At 40.6% G+C, this 16588-nt stretch overlaps 2 protein-coding genes across 2 annotated transcripts; one reads left to right on the top strand and one right to left on the bottom strand.

Moving 5' to 3' along the window:
- Positions 1-1094: 1094 nt before the first annotated feature.
- LOC121378046 (A disintegrin and metalloproteinase with thrombospondin motifs 19-like) lies at positions 1095-15353 on the bottom strand. The gene is made up of 8 exons (XM_041506143.1): positions 15346-15353; positions 14937-14974; positions 13003-13108; positions 11189-11341; positions 10383-10506; positions 9678-9797; positions 3723-3774; positions 1095-1564 (listed from the first exon to the last, which is right to left on the bottom strand). Exons 1-8 carry the CDS (start codon positions 15351-15353, stop codon positions 1095-1097), a joined length of 1071 nt encoding a protein of 356 aa, XP_041362077.1.
- A 424-nt stretch (positions 15354-15777) lies between these two features.
- LOC121378045 lies at positions 15778-16338 on the top strand. The gene has a single exon (XM_041506142.1). It carries the CDS (start codon positions 15778-15780, stop codon positions 16336-16338), a length of 561 nt encoding a protein of 186 aa, XP_041362076.1.
- Positions 16339-16588: the final 250 nt, after the last annotated feature.

Below are 16588 nucleotides of genomic sequence, written 5' to 3'. Positions count from 1 at the left end.
TTTTTTTAAGACAAAAGACGACTTTAAAAGTCAGAGCCGTAGCTGGGGGGGGGGAGGGAGGGGGGGTCAGTTTAAGGAATTTTAAACTATTAACTACTCAGTTGCCCCTCCTACCCACCAAAAAAAATAAAAATAAATTAATAATAATAATAATAAATCGTAGCTACGGCCCTGAAAGTACGGTTCTCATAGTACAATTCCAAATGTTGGGGGTTAGTTTTTTTTTTGGGGGGGGGTTAATGAATTTGTTTTGGGGTTGTTGTTTTTTTGTTTTGTTTTTGTCATTGCTGGGTTTGTTTGTTGTTTTTTTGTGTGTTTTTTGTCGTTATTGTTTTCTTTTTGTTGTTTTTATGATGGAAACAAATTCCTTTCTAGATTTAATTTTAAAATGATTTATTATTTCCTTTGAAATAGTAGATTTTTGTTTTTCTAAAACATTTATTAAAATTGCTAATTCCATACACTTTTTTACCCCTGCCATCCCCTGCTTTGGACATATTTTCTGTAGAAACTCGCAGACTATACGTACTTGCACCTTCATGGATGTATGCATGTGTCAAATTGCTGAATCGAAACACCCCTTATTAAACCTCCCTGCTGAGGCTAAAACTAAAGAGTCCGATAGGTTCATATTTGACCACCCCCCCCCCCCCCCTCCCAGGTACAGACAGCGCCACGCCCCTGAAACTGTCTATCAGCCTTGTCTCAGTTTTGGATTAGAGATCCCGATACGACGACATGCCGAAATCCAGCGTCGTTGACATCTACAGCGGAAGGTTCGACACAGTGATTTTTCCTTCTTCGGTTGTTTCGAGTTCCTTGTGGTCGGTTTCGATATTCCGTATCGGAGACACGCACTCCACCACCGACGATGACAGCTACAGCGGAGGGTACGGCATCGTCTCGTTGGTTTCCGAGACGCGGGAGATTTCACTGTGACGCCCTTAACTCTTGTGGTAGGTCTTCGAATCCCGATTCGAAGGCAAGTCCTTCTCCATCGTCGCATACAGCTACAGCGGAATGTACTGCAATATTTTGCGGGTCTTCGAGTTATCCGAGGTTTTGCGGTCGTGGTAACGCCCGTAACTCTCGGTTTAACAGTCGGTTTGGGGATCCCAATTCGAAGACACGCCGTCCTCCATCGACGCATACAGATACAGCGAAACGTATGGCAATGTGTTTTCGGTCTTCGAGTTATCCGAGGTTTTGGGATCCCGATTCGAAGACAAGACGACCTCCAGCGAATGCGGCACTTGCATCTGAAGGTACGACACGTGGTATTTGGTTTTCTGGTTGTCATAGTTACCACCTTCAGTAGTTGGTAATGCGGCTTCCGTAGCGGTCGTGGTGACGCGAGGCAATGTTGTTTTGTTGTCGCCACAGTCTGTTGTTAGGGTTGTCGTCACCGTGGTGTGTGCTACAGATGTAGACCGTGGCGTTGACGTTGTGACCGGCGTTGTCGTACACGTCTTACAGCAAAACGTCTTCCGGACTCTGTCGCTGTAAAAGCTGCACTTCTCAACGCGACATCTGTAAAATGGGGCGTCGCCTTGGGGACAGTTGTCTGAGAGGAAAACAAAAGGATTTTAAAACTGTTATTAATATCCTGTTTGCCTACGTTTGTTTTGTTTAACGACACCACTAGAGGACATTGGTTAATTAATCATCTAATAAACACACATTTTATTTTTGCCAAAAAATATCCATTTTGTAGGCATACATACATATTTATATATAAAATAATATAATGTGCACACAATCTAATTAAAATTAGCTCCACTATTACATGTGGATCTAACACCAGCCAGTTGGAGCTCATGTCCACCAATCAAAACCTTACTTGCAGAATCCTGCCAGTGATTTAAAACTAACAACACTGCGTAGTCCCCAATGTCCAGGTAACATTTCGTCTGTAAATAATAATTTAAATATTGACCAATCACACTTCGCCTTTTATAACGTTATTGGGGAGCATACAAATTCTAAAAATATCGGGCGAGTCTATTTTAGTGGCTGCAGTACAGCGAACCATACCAATACGTACGGGGTGGGTTATCAGTCTTCAATTTTACATTAAAAATTATTTATTTATTTATAAAACTAAAAAAACCTAAATCAGTCTTCAGTTTTACATTACAAATTATTTATTTTATAAAATAAAACATGTTTTAAGGCATTCGTAATTCACACGAAACATGTCGTATACCCTCAGGATAATTCGGAATGTTTTCAAATTATTTTTAAATCACTGGCAGGATTCTGCAAGTAAGGTTTTGATTGGTGGACATGAGCTCCAACTGGCTGGTGTTAGATCCACATGTAATAGTGGAGCTAATTTTAATTAGATTGATGTGCACACTGCGGGGAATGGTATGTAGCATCGGGTTACAATCAATAAAATTCTATAGTAAATGGGTAATGCATGCATAGCAATAATATACAGTATAATAACATATGTCATGTATCAATGTTGTCTGTTCTATGCGTGGTAGCAGTGTTCAAATACTTATACAATTTAATTAGCTGTTTTGAATTGTCGCTGGACAGTAGTTGCGTTAATTTAAATGTTGATGGTTTATTGTAATAAAAAGGTTTAATATATTTATCTCTTATGTTACTGAAGAAAGTACACACTAGAACAAAGTGATATTCGTCTTCTACTACATTCATATTGCACAGACGACAAATTCTATTATTCCTGTCAATATTGTGGTATCTGCCCGTTTCTATAAAGAGATTTTGGGAACATAATCTATATTTACTCAAAATATGTTTGTATTTCAAGGCAATAGGTTTCTGAAGATAAGGTTGTAAGCAATAATTATTAACAACGAATTTGTATAACAGACATTTTGGATGTCAAATATTTGAAATAATGTCACCTTGGGGACATTTGTCTGGAAAAAGAGCTTAAAGCCATTAATACTATCTTGTTTTGTTTCTAGAGGGCATTGATTAATTAATCGTCTGCTACTGAATGCCAAATATTTGAAACATGTCATCTTGGGAACAGTTGTCTAAAAAAGGTGTTTGAAGGAAGTAAATGTTTTATTTAACGACGCACTCAACACATTTTATTTACGGTTATATGGCGTCGGAGAAAAAATGAGTTTGAAGCGATTAGTAATATATGTTTTGTTTAACGACACTACTAGAGCACACTGATTAATCGTTTACTATTGGATGTCAAACATTTGAAACACGTCACATTTGGGACAGTTGTCGAGTAAAAAAAGGATTTTAAAATCATTTGAAATATGTTTTGTTTAACGGCACTACTAGAGGACATTGGTTAATTAATCATTTACTATTGGATGTCAAACATTTAAAACACGTCACAATTCGGGACAGTTGTCTGGAGAAAAAAAGTAGTTTAAAACTATTAGTAATATTTCTTCTGTCTAACGACACCACTAGAATACATTGATTAATTAATTATTTACTATTGGATGTCAAACATTTGAAAGACGTCACATTTGGGACAGTTGTCTGAAGAAAAAAAAAGATTTTACAGCAATTATTAATATCTTGTTTACCTAGATTTGTTTTTTTAACGACACCACTAGAGCACATTGATTAATTAATCATCTACTGTTGAATGTCAAAATAATTGAAACGTGTTACATTTTTCCATTGCACAATGGATTTTTATGGGAAGCACATACCACAGCTTTTGATAAATCAGTCGTGGAGCACTGGTTGGGGTTAAATAAGTTACCTACCTATTGTAGCAGGCGCGTCTTTGTGTGTCGTGCACTTGCCGAGTTGACACCACTGCAGAAATAAATGGAAAATCATACGTGAGTTAGTTACACAATGGAAAAACACTTTACTGTGTTGATCTATGTCTCACTTTACAACAAATGGCAAATTATATATACTCTTCAAAAAAAGTAGGGGAACCTGAAATATTAATGTTAATATCAATTATTAGACCGAACATACGTTTTGACCACAGACATCCCTGTAAAGAACGTTCAGGTCTGTTTATCAACACACCAAAACACATTCCATAGTTTGCACGTGCATCACACAGTTGCCCCGTACACGTGCGTGGGGTGTCAATCTCGATTTTGACAATTTCCAGGAAGGTCGATTAATCACTGTGAAACATTATTTCTGTCAATCTTTTTCATTCTGTTGATCATACAGTTGTTATTGTTTTGTTTTTAGTCATTTTTATTGTTGAATTTGCGATTAAACAACGTCAACTTTCAAATTTCACTTCTGACCCCAATCGTCCTTCAAGATCTTTGGTGGTCATAAAACCTACTGTAATACTGAACTACCGGTTGTAATGTTTGCCCAATTAATTCACTATTATCATATAAACATTCCCCACAGCTAATATACCTTATAATTTTGGCAATTGTAAATTCTTATTAGAGTTCCCTTACTTTTTTTTTAGTATGTTTTACTTTAGAACAAATGGCAAATAATATACAAGTTAATTACAGACAATAGCAACAACAATAGACTGTGGAGGTCCGTTTCACTTCAGAACAAATGGGAAATTATATACAAGTTAGATACAGACAATAGCAACAACAATAAACTGTGGAGGTCTGTGTTTCACTTCAGAACAAATAGCAAATTATATACAAGTTAGATACAGACAATATCAAAAATAATATACTGCAGGCATCGAAATAAGTTGAGAACGGTCGTTCAGGTTACCGGGAGGTTACCACATGTTAGAAAAGTCGAGAACGGTGTTTCGTTCTCGACAAAAGTTTCAACGAACGGTAGTTTCATTTCCGAATGTAAACCAGGCAGTACATTCTGGACTTCCGCGTTTCATTTTCTTGTAATGAATTGCACCGATGTGCAATTGCAAGCAATTATAGTCATTCCGCATTTAAGCAGCGTCCACTACCGGCAGAAGAATTCACTTCTGCGTTTCGTTTTCTCGTACGAAATTGCACCAATGTTCGTGCGCACTTGTGCAATTGCAAAGCAATTTCGGCTATCTGCGTTTAAGCAGCGCCCACTAGATAAATTTACTTCCAGATTTCGTTAGTCGTACCGATAACCGGAATTCGATTCTAACTTTCATATAGTTTTGGTAACCTATAGGTTACCAGGCTATATTTTGTGGTAACCTGTAAATGGATTACCAGACACAATGCTTATTTCGATGCCTGTATACTGTGGGGGTCTATGTTTCACTGCAGAACAAAAAAAAAAGAAGTCTGTCTGTCTGTCTGTCTGTCTCTCTCTCTCTCTCTCTCTCTCTCTCTCTCTCTCTCTCTCTCTCTCTCTCTCTCTCTCTCTCTCTCTCTCTCTCTCTCTCCCCTTTTGATTAGCACTTTAGGGTCAGTGATTTTTTTTTTTTTTTTAAACAACCGTTGTACATTGTCAGTCAAGATTATATTAAGCAAAGATATGTATTCAAGCGCTTAAATTAGGATCTCAGCTTTATTGAACTCAGATTTAAGAAATAGGGCTAATCAATATATTCAAGTGTCTGTAAAAATCTGTGAGAACATATTATTCCTGCTAGACAAACATACTTTATTTTGTCAATGCAACACTAACCAATAACATGGATTAGTTCAGAAATATTAAATCTCTGTCTTCATATTGATGTAATATTGTCTGGTTTTCGCTCAGTGTCAATATTTTCAAGTAATAACATACTTTTGGCTCTATCAACACTTTTCCAAATTATAAAAAAAATACTATATTTTCGGTGAATTTAAACCAAATCATACCAAGATTAGAGGAGAGAGAGAGAGAGAGAGAGAGAGAGAGAGAGAGAGAGAGAGAGAGAGAGAGAGAGAGAGAGAGAGAGAGAGAGAGAGAGAGGGGGGGGAGAGAGGGGCAAGAGAGAAGGGGAGAGAGTGGGAGGGAGAGGGGGAAAGAGTGGGAGGGAGAGGGGTAGAGAGGGGAGAGAGAGGGGAGGAGGAAGGAGAGAGAGAGAGAGAAAGAGAGAGAGGTGGGGAAGAGAGACAGGGGGGGGGAGGAGGGAGAGAGAAGGGGACAAAGAAAAAGTGAGAAAAGAATGGAATAAAGAAAAAAACAAATTAAAAAAAAGTTCATGGTAAACATAAACTACAACCAAAATTGTTCCACAAAAAATGTTGTTCAATTTTTATAATAAGATTTTAAGGTTCGTTGGAACTGAACGATTTGTTATTAACGATGTGTGTCAGGCAATTTGGCGCCAATTTTAGTCAGGTCCAGAGCTTCAATTCTGTGACCATTCTCTGGCTAAGATGTTTTGACGATTGATTTGACTTCTATGGACCTTTTACGAAAACTTTAGCCCCCATGTCCCTCCCAAAAATCCTATTATAATTATGAATCCATGGCTACCAAACATATATGGTTTAGTAATGGCAGTTTATGTTTTGGATATTCATTTCATAATTATGTTCACTAAAATATTGTTAACATCAAAACCCATATTACTTTGGTACTGCTGTATTTTAAGCAAACTACCTACATAAGGATCTACCGGCCTCGGTGGCGTCGTGGCAGGCCATCGGTCTACAGGCTGGTAGGTACTGGGTTCGGATCCCAGTCGAGGCATGGGATTTTTAATCGACATACCGACTCCAAACCCTGAGTGAGTGCTCCGCAAGGCTCAATGGGTACGTGTAAACCACTTGCACCGACCAGTGATCCATAACTGGTTCAACAAAGGCCATGGTTTGTGCTATCCTGCCTGTGGGAAGCGCAAATAAAAGATCCCCTTGCTGCCTGTCGTAAAAAGAGTAGCCTATGTGGCGACAGCGGGTTTCCTCTAAAAACAGTGTCAGAATGACCATATGTTTGACGTCCAATAGCCGATGATAAGATAAAAAATCAATGTGCTCTAGCGGCGTCGTTAAATAAAACAAACTTTACTTTTTTTTTACATAAGGATCTATTGAAGTAAAATACATTTCAAAATAAGCTCTTTTTAATAGCCGTAACTTAATAGTTATCAAATGAAACTACTAAAAACAGGTCAATAATTTTTTTTTAAATAATTTTACCGTGAAAATTGTACTTTCTGGCCATTTGTTTAGACAAATGAAACTATAACACAATTAAAACACAGTTAGAAGTCACTGATTATGCTTTCATGTTATGCTACACATAGTTATGACATTATAACTGATGAATCAATATGACATTGAGAGATATGATCAGTCCCAATCCAAGCATTCTGCCTCACTAGATTTTGAATCATCAGATTCTGATGGAACTCCCATCCTCCTCTGTACATAATTTCTCGCTACAGCCAGTGCACCACGATTGGTACATCAAAGGTCGTGGCATGTACTACCCTGTCTGTGGGATGGTGCATATAAAAGATCCCTTGCTGCTAATCGAAAAGAGTAACCCATGAAGTGGCGACAGCGGGTTTCCTCTCTCAATATATGTGTGGTCCTTAACCATATGTCCGACGCTATATAACCGTAAATAAAATGTGTTGAGTGCGTTGTTAAATAAACCATTTCCTTTCCTTCCCTGTACATAATTATCTCCCTCCTCCTCGTCGTCACCCTCCTCGCTCTCATCTTCCTCGCTGTCTTCAGCTGGTCCTGGTGCACGTAGACGCGTCGGGAGGACAGGTCACGCGTGGCGGACAGGGCGACGTCGACCACCCACCAGCTCCAGCCAAGTTCCGAGTTATGAGGGGTGGTTGTTCAGGGAGGGGTGGCGCACTAGATACGCCAAGTAGTTGGCGTGGAGGGAGTGTTGGCGTAGGCTATATCTGCATCTGGAGGGAGACGGATGAATGATTTGTTTTTCATTATCTTCCACTTTGTGGCACGGGCCTCAGCCATGGTGCTACTCTTGTTGTCGCTGTAGATGCCATATCGTGTGAACTCAAAGAGATCCTCCATTACCTCCTCCTCAAGGTCAAGGCTGTCTCCACACACCAGCGATAGCTGCTGTTGTGCCACGGGGCTCTTCGCCACCTGGTCATACACGACTTCTTACCCTTGCCGTAGAAGACAGAGTTGGCCTCACAGCCTGTCATACAGTGCAGCTGCACAATATAGTTTGCCATCTCATCAGTCACTACGCCATAGCAGAGGACCCCCTCCTGCATTCTCTTAATACGGGGCATACCGGGGAGCTGCTGTGAAATGACCTCTGTCGCAACATAGGCATCGGTAGCAGCGGCATCAATGACAACAGGGCCACTGTAATCTGACTGGCTGTAGTTTTGCATCAGTTGCTGGGTTCACACGTTGGTGCAGTGGGAACCAATAGAGTACTGCACAATCTCTGCATCAACATTATGTGCTAAGTCAGTCAGGTAGCAGCACATCAATTTTTGCAGGCGACTCATGTTGCTGACGCTACGCAGCAGCGTTTTGGACGCTTTGGCTGAGGGGAAGGGGTCGCCCAATTCCATATAGGCGTTGAGGTCTCGCTCGTCATCTTTAATCGAGTATGCTGCGTCGTACGGGTCGTTCACACATATGATACGATCAGCATCACTATGGCGGGCAAGGATGATGGATGACACCTTGTGGACGTAGTCTGACCACTTGTATGGGGTGCGTTCGCCGATCTTCTGCTGATGGAGTTGCCATCCTTCAGGCCAAAGCTGCCCATCTCGACGACGAGAGCAATGTAGGGTTCCTGCAGATCTACAGATTGCAAAAGAGAGATTCTGGATAAGCTTGCTCTTCTGTGTCGCTGGAGCTGAATAAGGCCACACACTCCTCGACAACACGACGTTCCAGCATGCAGGCAGGTCCACAAGTTGACTGACCTCAACCAGGTCAATCACTTCCGTCAGAGCACCCCACTCCATCTCAACAGCTCTTGCCATGAGTTCCTCCTCTGCCTTCTCCGTGCCTGGCGCCTTGGCAAGTGTCAACCATTTGCTCAGAGGGATGGGTGCGTGGATGGAGGTATCCTTACTGAACACCCACTCCCGTAAGAAGCTGGCCAACTTCTCTTACCCTGCAGCACAGGCTGAGTTGGCCAGCAATAAGCTCATCATAGGCAGGCATGGCTGACTGTAGGGTGCAGAGGGTGGATGAGGCTGGGTCGAACGGGAAGGAAAGGAAAGGAAACGATTTATTTAACGACGCACTCAAAACATTTTATTTACGGTTATATGGCGTCGGACATATGGTTAAAGACCACACAGATATTAGCTAAAGGGATCTTTTATAAGCATCATTACATAGACAGGATAGCATATACCACGGTCTTTGATGTACCAGTCGTGGTGCACTGGCTGGAGCGAGAAATAGCCCAATGAATCCACTGACGGGGATCGACCCCAATCGACCGCGCATCAAGCGAGCGCTGTACCACTGGGCTACGTCTTGCCCCCCCCCCCCCCAACCCCCACCCCTACTCCCGCACGAGAAGGGGTCAAACTCATGCATGCATGCAAGCAGGTCCTGCACGCATTCGTTTTGAGCTGCATTCTATGTGCTTCCTCTTGGCTTCCTTTCGGTTGGCCATTTCTGGAGTGCACCATGTTCCAGGCCATGTTGGAGTATAGGTTGCCTGTGATAGACTGAGGTCACTCTTAACGTTTCTTCAACCACCGAAAAACACACAGACACGCACATCGACAGGCATGCAGACAGACAGACACACATACAGACACACACAGAGACACACATACACATATACAGACACACAGACAGACAGATACACAGACAGGCAGATACACAGACAGACAGATACACAGACAGACATACTAGTACCTTTTTGTTTCCACATGAAGTTAGGTCTTGTGGTATGATGATTCCACATGAAGACTTTCTAGGTAGCCTGCAGTACATTTTCGTGCACATGACGTCATAGGATCGTGGCAACTGCACGTGCTGTAAAAGATGGATCGAATGAAGTTAAACTTACGAAACCAGTATTTTACCATAACTGTCCATCTCCTTTTCTTTTTTTCTTTTTTTTTTTTTTCTTTTTTTTGACGGTGGTTTGTTTTATACTACTACTACTGCTATTACTACTACTACTACTACTATTACTACTACTACTACTACTACTACTACTACTACTACTACTACTACTACTACTACTACTACTACTACTACTACTACTACTACTACTACTACTACTACAGTAACACTATTACTATGATGTTTTTTCAAAGAATTAGTGAAGTAAAATAAAAAATAAAATATTGCGAACAAGGACCATTAAGGCAACAACACACGATACGAGTGTTTCGTACGATAACCACGAAAATTACCGATTGTAAACCCACCGATGAATTCGTAACGTCTGTTCTGTAAATCGGCTATTCTCTCGTGACTATTCTTGTGACTAGTCTTGAGATTATTCTCGTTGTTATTCTCGGACGAGTGATTCGTACCGTGTGGCGTCGCCTTTAGCTCGAATACTATTAAACAATGTGAAAATTATGTGTTAATCTCGTGTCAGGTACTCACGCGACACAAATAAGACCCTCCGCCGAACGCTAATGCGCACTGTTGATCTGCTGTTGAGTGTGGTGTCCTCGTCCCATTGGTTGATACGATGACGTCAGAATCATCCCTCAGCGTACATTTCTTCCTGCAGAAGAAAGGCTTTGTTTCAATTAACGACACCACTAGAGCACATTGATTTATTAATCATCAGCCCAGCCCCCCCCCCCCACACACACACACAAATTTTGCGATAGTTATAATTTTATTATATATTAATTTTAATTTTTTTACGATCCCCCCCCCCCCCCTCCAAATCTCCCACAAAGTTAACTTGGCATTCCACCGCATGTCACTGGGGCCCCCCTAAATAGATTTTTCTGGATCCGCCGCTGTACTGGATATCAAACATTTGGTAATTTTGACATATAGTCTTAGAGAGGAAACCTGCCACGACCTACCCACTGAGTTATTAAAACTCACTCTGGGCGGGAGCCGGTAGCGGGCTGCGAACCCATTACCCATCAGCCTTATGCCCGATGGCTTAACCACGACACCACTGAGGCCGGAACTATTAAGACCATCACCATTATGAACACCATAATTATCATCATCATCATCAACACCACCATATCTATCATCATTATCATTGTCATATTATCATCATCATCATCATCATCAACATCATCACCACAACACTATATCTATCATCATCATTATCATCAACAACAACATCATAGTTATCATGACTTGACCACGACACCACCTTGGCTGGTCGTATGGGCGCAATAATTATAGTATTAAAAATATAATAAGGGGAGATCACTCACGTTCGTAGGCTCTCAGTGAACGCATGCGCAGAACACTTGGAAAACTGCCAGGGTTGTGAGATTCTGTCGTCACGTGGGAACGAAGCGTGTGATGACATTACGTAAGCGTCAGTGTTACTGCATCCGTAGAGGCTATCGTGTTTGATACCGAGGCTGAAGAAAACATATGGAAGCAAAAAGGTTTAAAGTTTGTTTTATTTAATGGGACATTTCTGAGTTTGCTGCACTTGTTAAGATGTTATCGACTAACAGAGACTTTTTAACGATTGTAATTACATATCAAATATACTTTTATGCATAAGATATTAGTGGCTGTATATTAAACGTGTTTCTGATCGTTCTAATATTTGTACTAGGTTAAATTTCATCCTATTTCCTAAAATATTTGTTTTCGTACGTACGAAATTATTTGAAGACAAAATCTAGTTTGAGCTTCTTAGAATATTAAGACGACCAGAAACACATTGAATATACAGACACTGATATTCTAAACAAGAAAATATATTTAATATGCAAGTTTAATCGTAGAAATATTTTATTAGTCGGAAACATCTTACAATGCAGAAAACTCAGAAATGTCCATTTAACGACACCACAAGAGCACATTGATTTATTAATCATCGTCTGTTGGATGTCAAACATTTGGTAATTCTGACACGTAGTCTTAGAGAGGAAACCCGCTACATTTTTTTATTTAGTAGCAAGGATTCTTTTATATGCACTTTCCTACAGACAGGATAGCACATACCATAGCCTTCGACCAGTTGTGGTGAACTAGTTGGAACGAGAAACAAACACAATGAGTTGAATGGATCCACCGAGGTGGTTCGATCCTGCGACGCAAGCACTTCAGGAAAGCACTCAACCGACTGTGCTAAATCTCGGCCCTCATCTTAACAATGGTCATAAACTCAGGAAAGTCCCTTTTAATAATCCAAAAACTTAAGTTATAAAGTCGTTTTGTTTACCGACACCACTAAATCACATTAATTTGTAAATTATCGGCTATTGGTTGTTAAACATTTTATAATTTTGACATAGTCTTAGAGAGGAAACCCACTAGATTTTTTCCATTAGTACAAAGGATTTTTTTATATGCACCATCCCACAGACAGGATAGCACATACCACGGCCTTTGATATACCAGTCATGCAAATGAAGGGTAACGGCACATACCACGACCTTTGATATACCAGTCATTGGAATGAGAAATAGCTCAATGGGTCCACCAACGGGGATCGATCCCAAACCGACAACGCATCAAGCGTATAGTATACCACTGGGATACGTCCCTCCCCGCTATCCAAAGACTACTGCCACAAACAATGCACGTGTTTTACAATCTTTGAGGAAGGAAGGAAATGTTTTATTTAACGACGCACTCAACACATTTTATTTACGGTTATATGGCGTCAGACATATGATTGAGGACCACGCAGATATATAGAGAGAGAGAGAGTCCGCTGTCGCCACTTCATGGGCTACTCTTTTCGATTAGTAGCAAGCAATGTTTATATGCACCATCCCACAGACAGGATAGTACATACCACGGCCTTTGTTACACCAGTTGTGGAGCACTGGCTGGAACGAGATATAGTCCAATGGGTCGACTGACGGGGATCGATCCCAGACCGAAAGCGCATCAAGCGGAGGCTTTACCACTGGGCTGCGTCGCCCCCCCCCCCCCCCCAAGTCCTTGGAATAAGAAATAGCTCAATGTATCCACCAACGGGATCGATCCCAGACCGACAACGCACAAACAATGAACGTGTTTCACAATCTTTGAAGTAATAAGGAAGCCACAAGACTCGTACCCATGACCCAGCTCGTGCGCGGCCGCCGTCGCTGTAACTGCCGTAAACTGATCCTCGATTACCGACACGGGGTAGTGACGACAAATCTGCGACAAGTAGGCCACGCCTGAAACAAAAAAACACAAATTAGGCTAATTTATTATAATTTATGACCGGTGGCAGGCTGGTAGGTATAGGGTTCGCAGCCCGGTACCGGCTCCCACCCAAAGCTAGTTTTAACGACTCGATGGGAAGGTGTTAAAGCCAGTACACCCTCTTCTCTCTCACTAACCAACTAACAAACTAAACCACTGTCCTGGACAGACAACCCAGATAGTTGAGGTATCTGCCCAGGACAGCATGCTTGAACCTTAATTGAATATAAGCACGAAAATAAGTTGAAATGGAATGAATGAGAGAGAGAGAGAGAGAGAGAGAGAGAGAGAGAGAGAGAGAGAGAGAGAGAGAGAGAGAGTGTGAGTGTGTGTGTGTGTGTGTGTGTGTGTGTGTCTGCCCAGGACAGCGTGCTTGAACCTTAATACAGCATGAAAATAACTGATTTGTATTTGTATTTGTATAATTTATATTAGCGTATTCAACAACATTTGTTTTTTGACAGATGCGAATTAAACTTGAATTTGGCAAATATAATTCATTATTTATGATAATTTATTATAATTTATATTAGCGTATTTAACAATATTTGATTGGGGGGGGGGGGGGGGACAATACTGCAAAATTTTAAGCTCTTGTTTGCCAATTCGCCAGATGCGAATTAAACTTGAATTTGCCAAATATAAGTCTAGGGTCTCCACGAGTACTCCGTTCACAGGACTCAAGTACCCGTACAAGGTGGAATACAATTATCAATGTAGGACAATAATTTCAACAACAGATAATCAACGATATAAGTTACATAATAATTATATGATCATAGGCTAGTTTTACTCTTTTAAACTGGCCGTTCGTCCGTCACAACACTGCACGTATTAGCCGGTGTTTAAATGCAATACAGTGGCATTATTTGGCATCAATGTTCAGCGCTGGAATTAAGATGCATAATGCTATTTTAGTTTATTCCTTAATCTCATCATCATCATCATCATCATCATCATCATCTGGTGTAGGTGTCGGGTACTCGGGTCCGGGTCGAGTTTGACCATCAAGTACTCGAGTCCAATATTTTGGACTCGTGGAGGCCCTATATAATTCATTATTAATAGTCAGTTTGGCCGAGATATTCCATAGTGATAGCATTACTATTTAAGAGTGTCATATTCGTCTACTACAAACCCCAAAACCCATACAATGATATATTACAAAGGGTATATGCTCTACAAACTGAAAAAATCCATGACAAATGACAAAATGTGGCCGCCATTTTGATTCCCGGATATAAAACATGGCCGTAGACCACAAATTCCACCGGATTCGTGTTCAGTGAGCAAAATGGCCATGGAAAATGCAAGGCACCAGAATTCGACCTGCATTTGCACAAGCCTATTGATACTGAGACTAGCTTAGTATTCGAATTTTGCTCGGATTTGTAAATCATTCAAAGGCCATCTGACGGGGTTTTATGGGCTATTTCTCGCTCCAGCCAATGCACCACGACTGGTACATTAAAGGCCGTGGTATGTGTTATCCTATCTATGGGGTGGTGCATATAAAAGATCCTTTGCTGCTAATCGAAAAGAGTAGCCCATGAAGTGGCGACAGCGGGTTTCCTCCCTCAATATCTGTGTGGTCCTTAACCATATGTCCGACGCCATATAACCGTAAATAAAATGTGTTGAGTGTGTCGTTATATAAACCATTTCCTGACGGGGTTTTAAATCGTATTGCATGTATCAAGAAGTACATTATTCTTAAAGCGTAGAGGATCTGAGAATTTTAATTGAGACTGTACATTTTTAAAAAGGGGAATAATACAATAAGCAGGTAAAACGGCTTACCAATAACACTGGTTCTGTCGCCTATCCTCAGATCATATCTGAAAACAAATAACAGTCAATGTATATGATCTTCTTTATCAATAACAACACTATCAGCAGCAGCAGCAGCAGCAGCAGCAGCACCATACGTATCATCATCATCAACAACATCATAGCTACTATCATGATCAAAGTCATCTGTTGTTTTTTTATACTTATTTTCGTGCTTATATCCAATTAAGGTTGAAGCACACTGTCCTGGGCACACACATCAGCTATCTGGGATGTCTGTCCAGGACAGAGAGTTAGTGGTTAGTGGTTAGTTATCATCAACACCAACGTAATCATCATCATCATCATCATCATCATCATCATCAACAACACCATAGCTGTCATCATCATCATCAGTCAGTCATCGGTCATCACTTACGTAATCATCATGAACATGATAACCATCATCATCATCATCAGTCAGAGTTCGGTCGTCACCAACATAATCATTATGAACATGATAATCATCATCATCATCAGTCAGTCATCGGTCGTCACCAACATAATCATTATGAACATGATAATCATCATCATTAGTTAGCCATCGGTCATCACCAACGTAATCATCATGAACATGATAATCATCATCATCATCATCATCAGTCAGTCATCGGTCATCACCAACGTAATCATCATGAACATGATAACCATCATCATCATCATCAGTCAGTCATCGGTCATCACCAACGTAATCATGATGAACATGATAATCATCATCATCATCATCAGTCAGTCATCGGTCATCACCAACGTAATCATGATGAACATGATAATCATCATCATTATCAGTCAGTCATCGGTCATCTAGAACATGATAATCATCATCATCATAAGTCAGTCATCGGTCATCACCAACGTAATCATCATAAACATGATAATCATCAACATCATCAGTCAGTTATCGGTCATCGCCAACGTAATCATCATGAACATGATAATCATCATCATCATCAGTCAGTCATCGGTCATCACCAACGTAATCATCATGACTATGATAATCATCATCATCATCATCATCAATCAGTTATCGGTCATCACCAACGTAATCATGATGAACATAATAATCATCATCATCAGTCAGTCATCGGTCATCATGAACATGATAATCATCATCATCATCAGTCAGTTATCGGTCATCACCAACGTAATTATGATGAAAATGATAATCATCATAATCATCATCATCAGTCAGTCATCGGTCATCATGAACATGATAATCATCATCATCATAAGTCAGTCATCGGTCATCACCAACGTAATCATGATGAACATGATAATCATCATCATCATCATCATCAGTCAGTCATCGGTCATCACCAACGTAATCATGATGAAGATGATAATCAGAAGAAGAGAAGAAGAAAGCGTCTAGATGTCTTACCCTGAAAACAGCATGTAGTGATCTGCTGGCGGGATATTCTTTGTCTTCATCCTCCACATAGCAAACGATCGCAGCGCCAACAAGGCATCAACGGTGTTGGCAGAATCCCTGTTCTTCTCCGTGTGCGACGACGATTCTACGGACTGTTAACAATAACACAGGGTGATATGACATAGCTTTTCAGTGGGCCAAAATTCCTAATTTCAAAGACGACAATAATAACACGTTTGGTTAATGTGAC

Source organism: Gigantopelta aegis, chromosome 7, assembly GCF_016097555.1.
Source record: "Gigantopelta aegis isolate Gae_Host chromosome 7, Gae_host_genome, whole genome shotgun sequence".
In the NCBI taxonomy this organism is placed as follows: domain Eukaryota; kingdom Metazoa; phylum Mollusca; class Gastropoda; order Neomphalida; family Peltospiridae; genus Gigantopelta; species Gigantopelta aegis.
This window is presented reverse-complemented; position numbering and strand designations above follow the sequence as displayed.

Excerpts from the sequence above, each read along its gene's own strand:
- LOC121378045 (XM_041506142.1), top strand. The coding sequence starts at position 15,778 with ATGATAATCATCATCATCATAAGTCAGTCATCGGTCATCACCAACGTA.
- LOC121378046 (XM_041506143.1), bottom strand. Across the intron at positions 11,342-13,002 it reads GCGCACGAGCTGGGTCATGG|CCTCGGTATCAAACACGATA; the intron begins GTACGAGTCTTG and ends TGTTTTCTTCAG. Across the intron at positions 10,507-11,188 it reads TTCACTGAGAGCCTACGAAC|GAAGAAATGTACGCTGAGGG; the intron begins GTGAGTGATCTC and ends TTTCTTCTGCAG.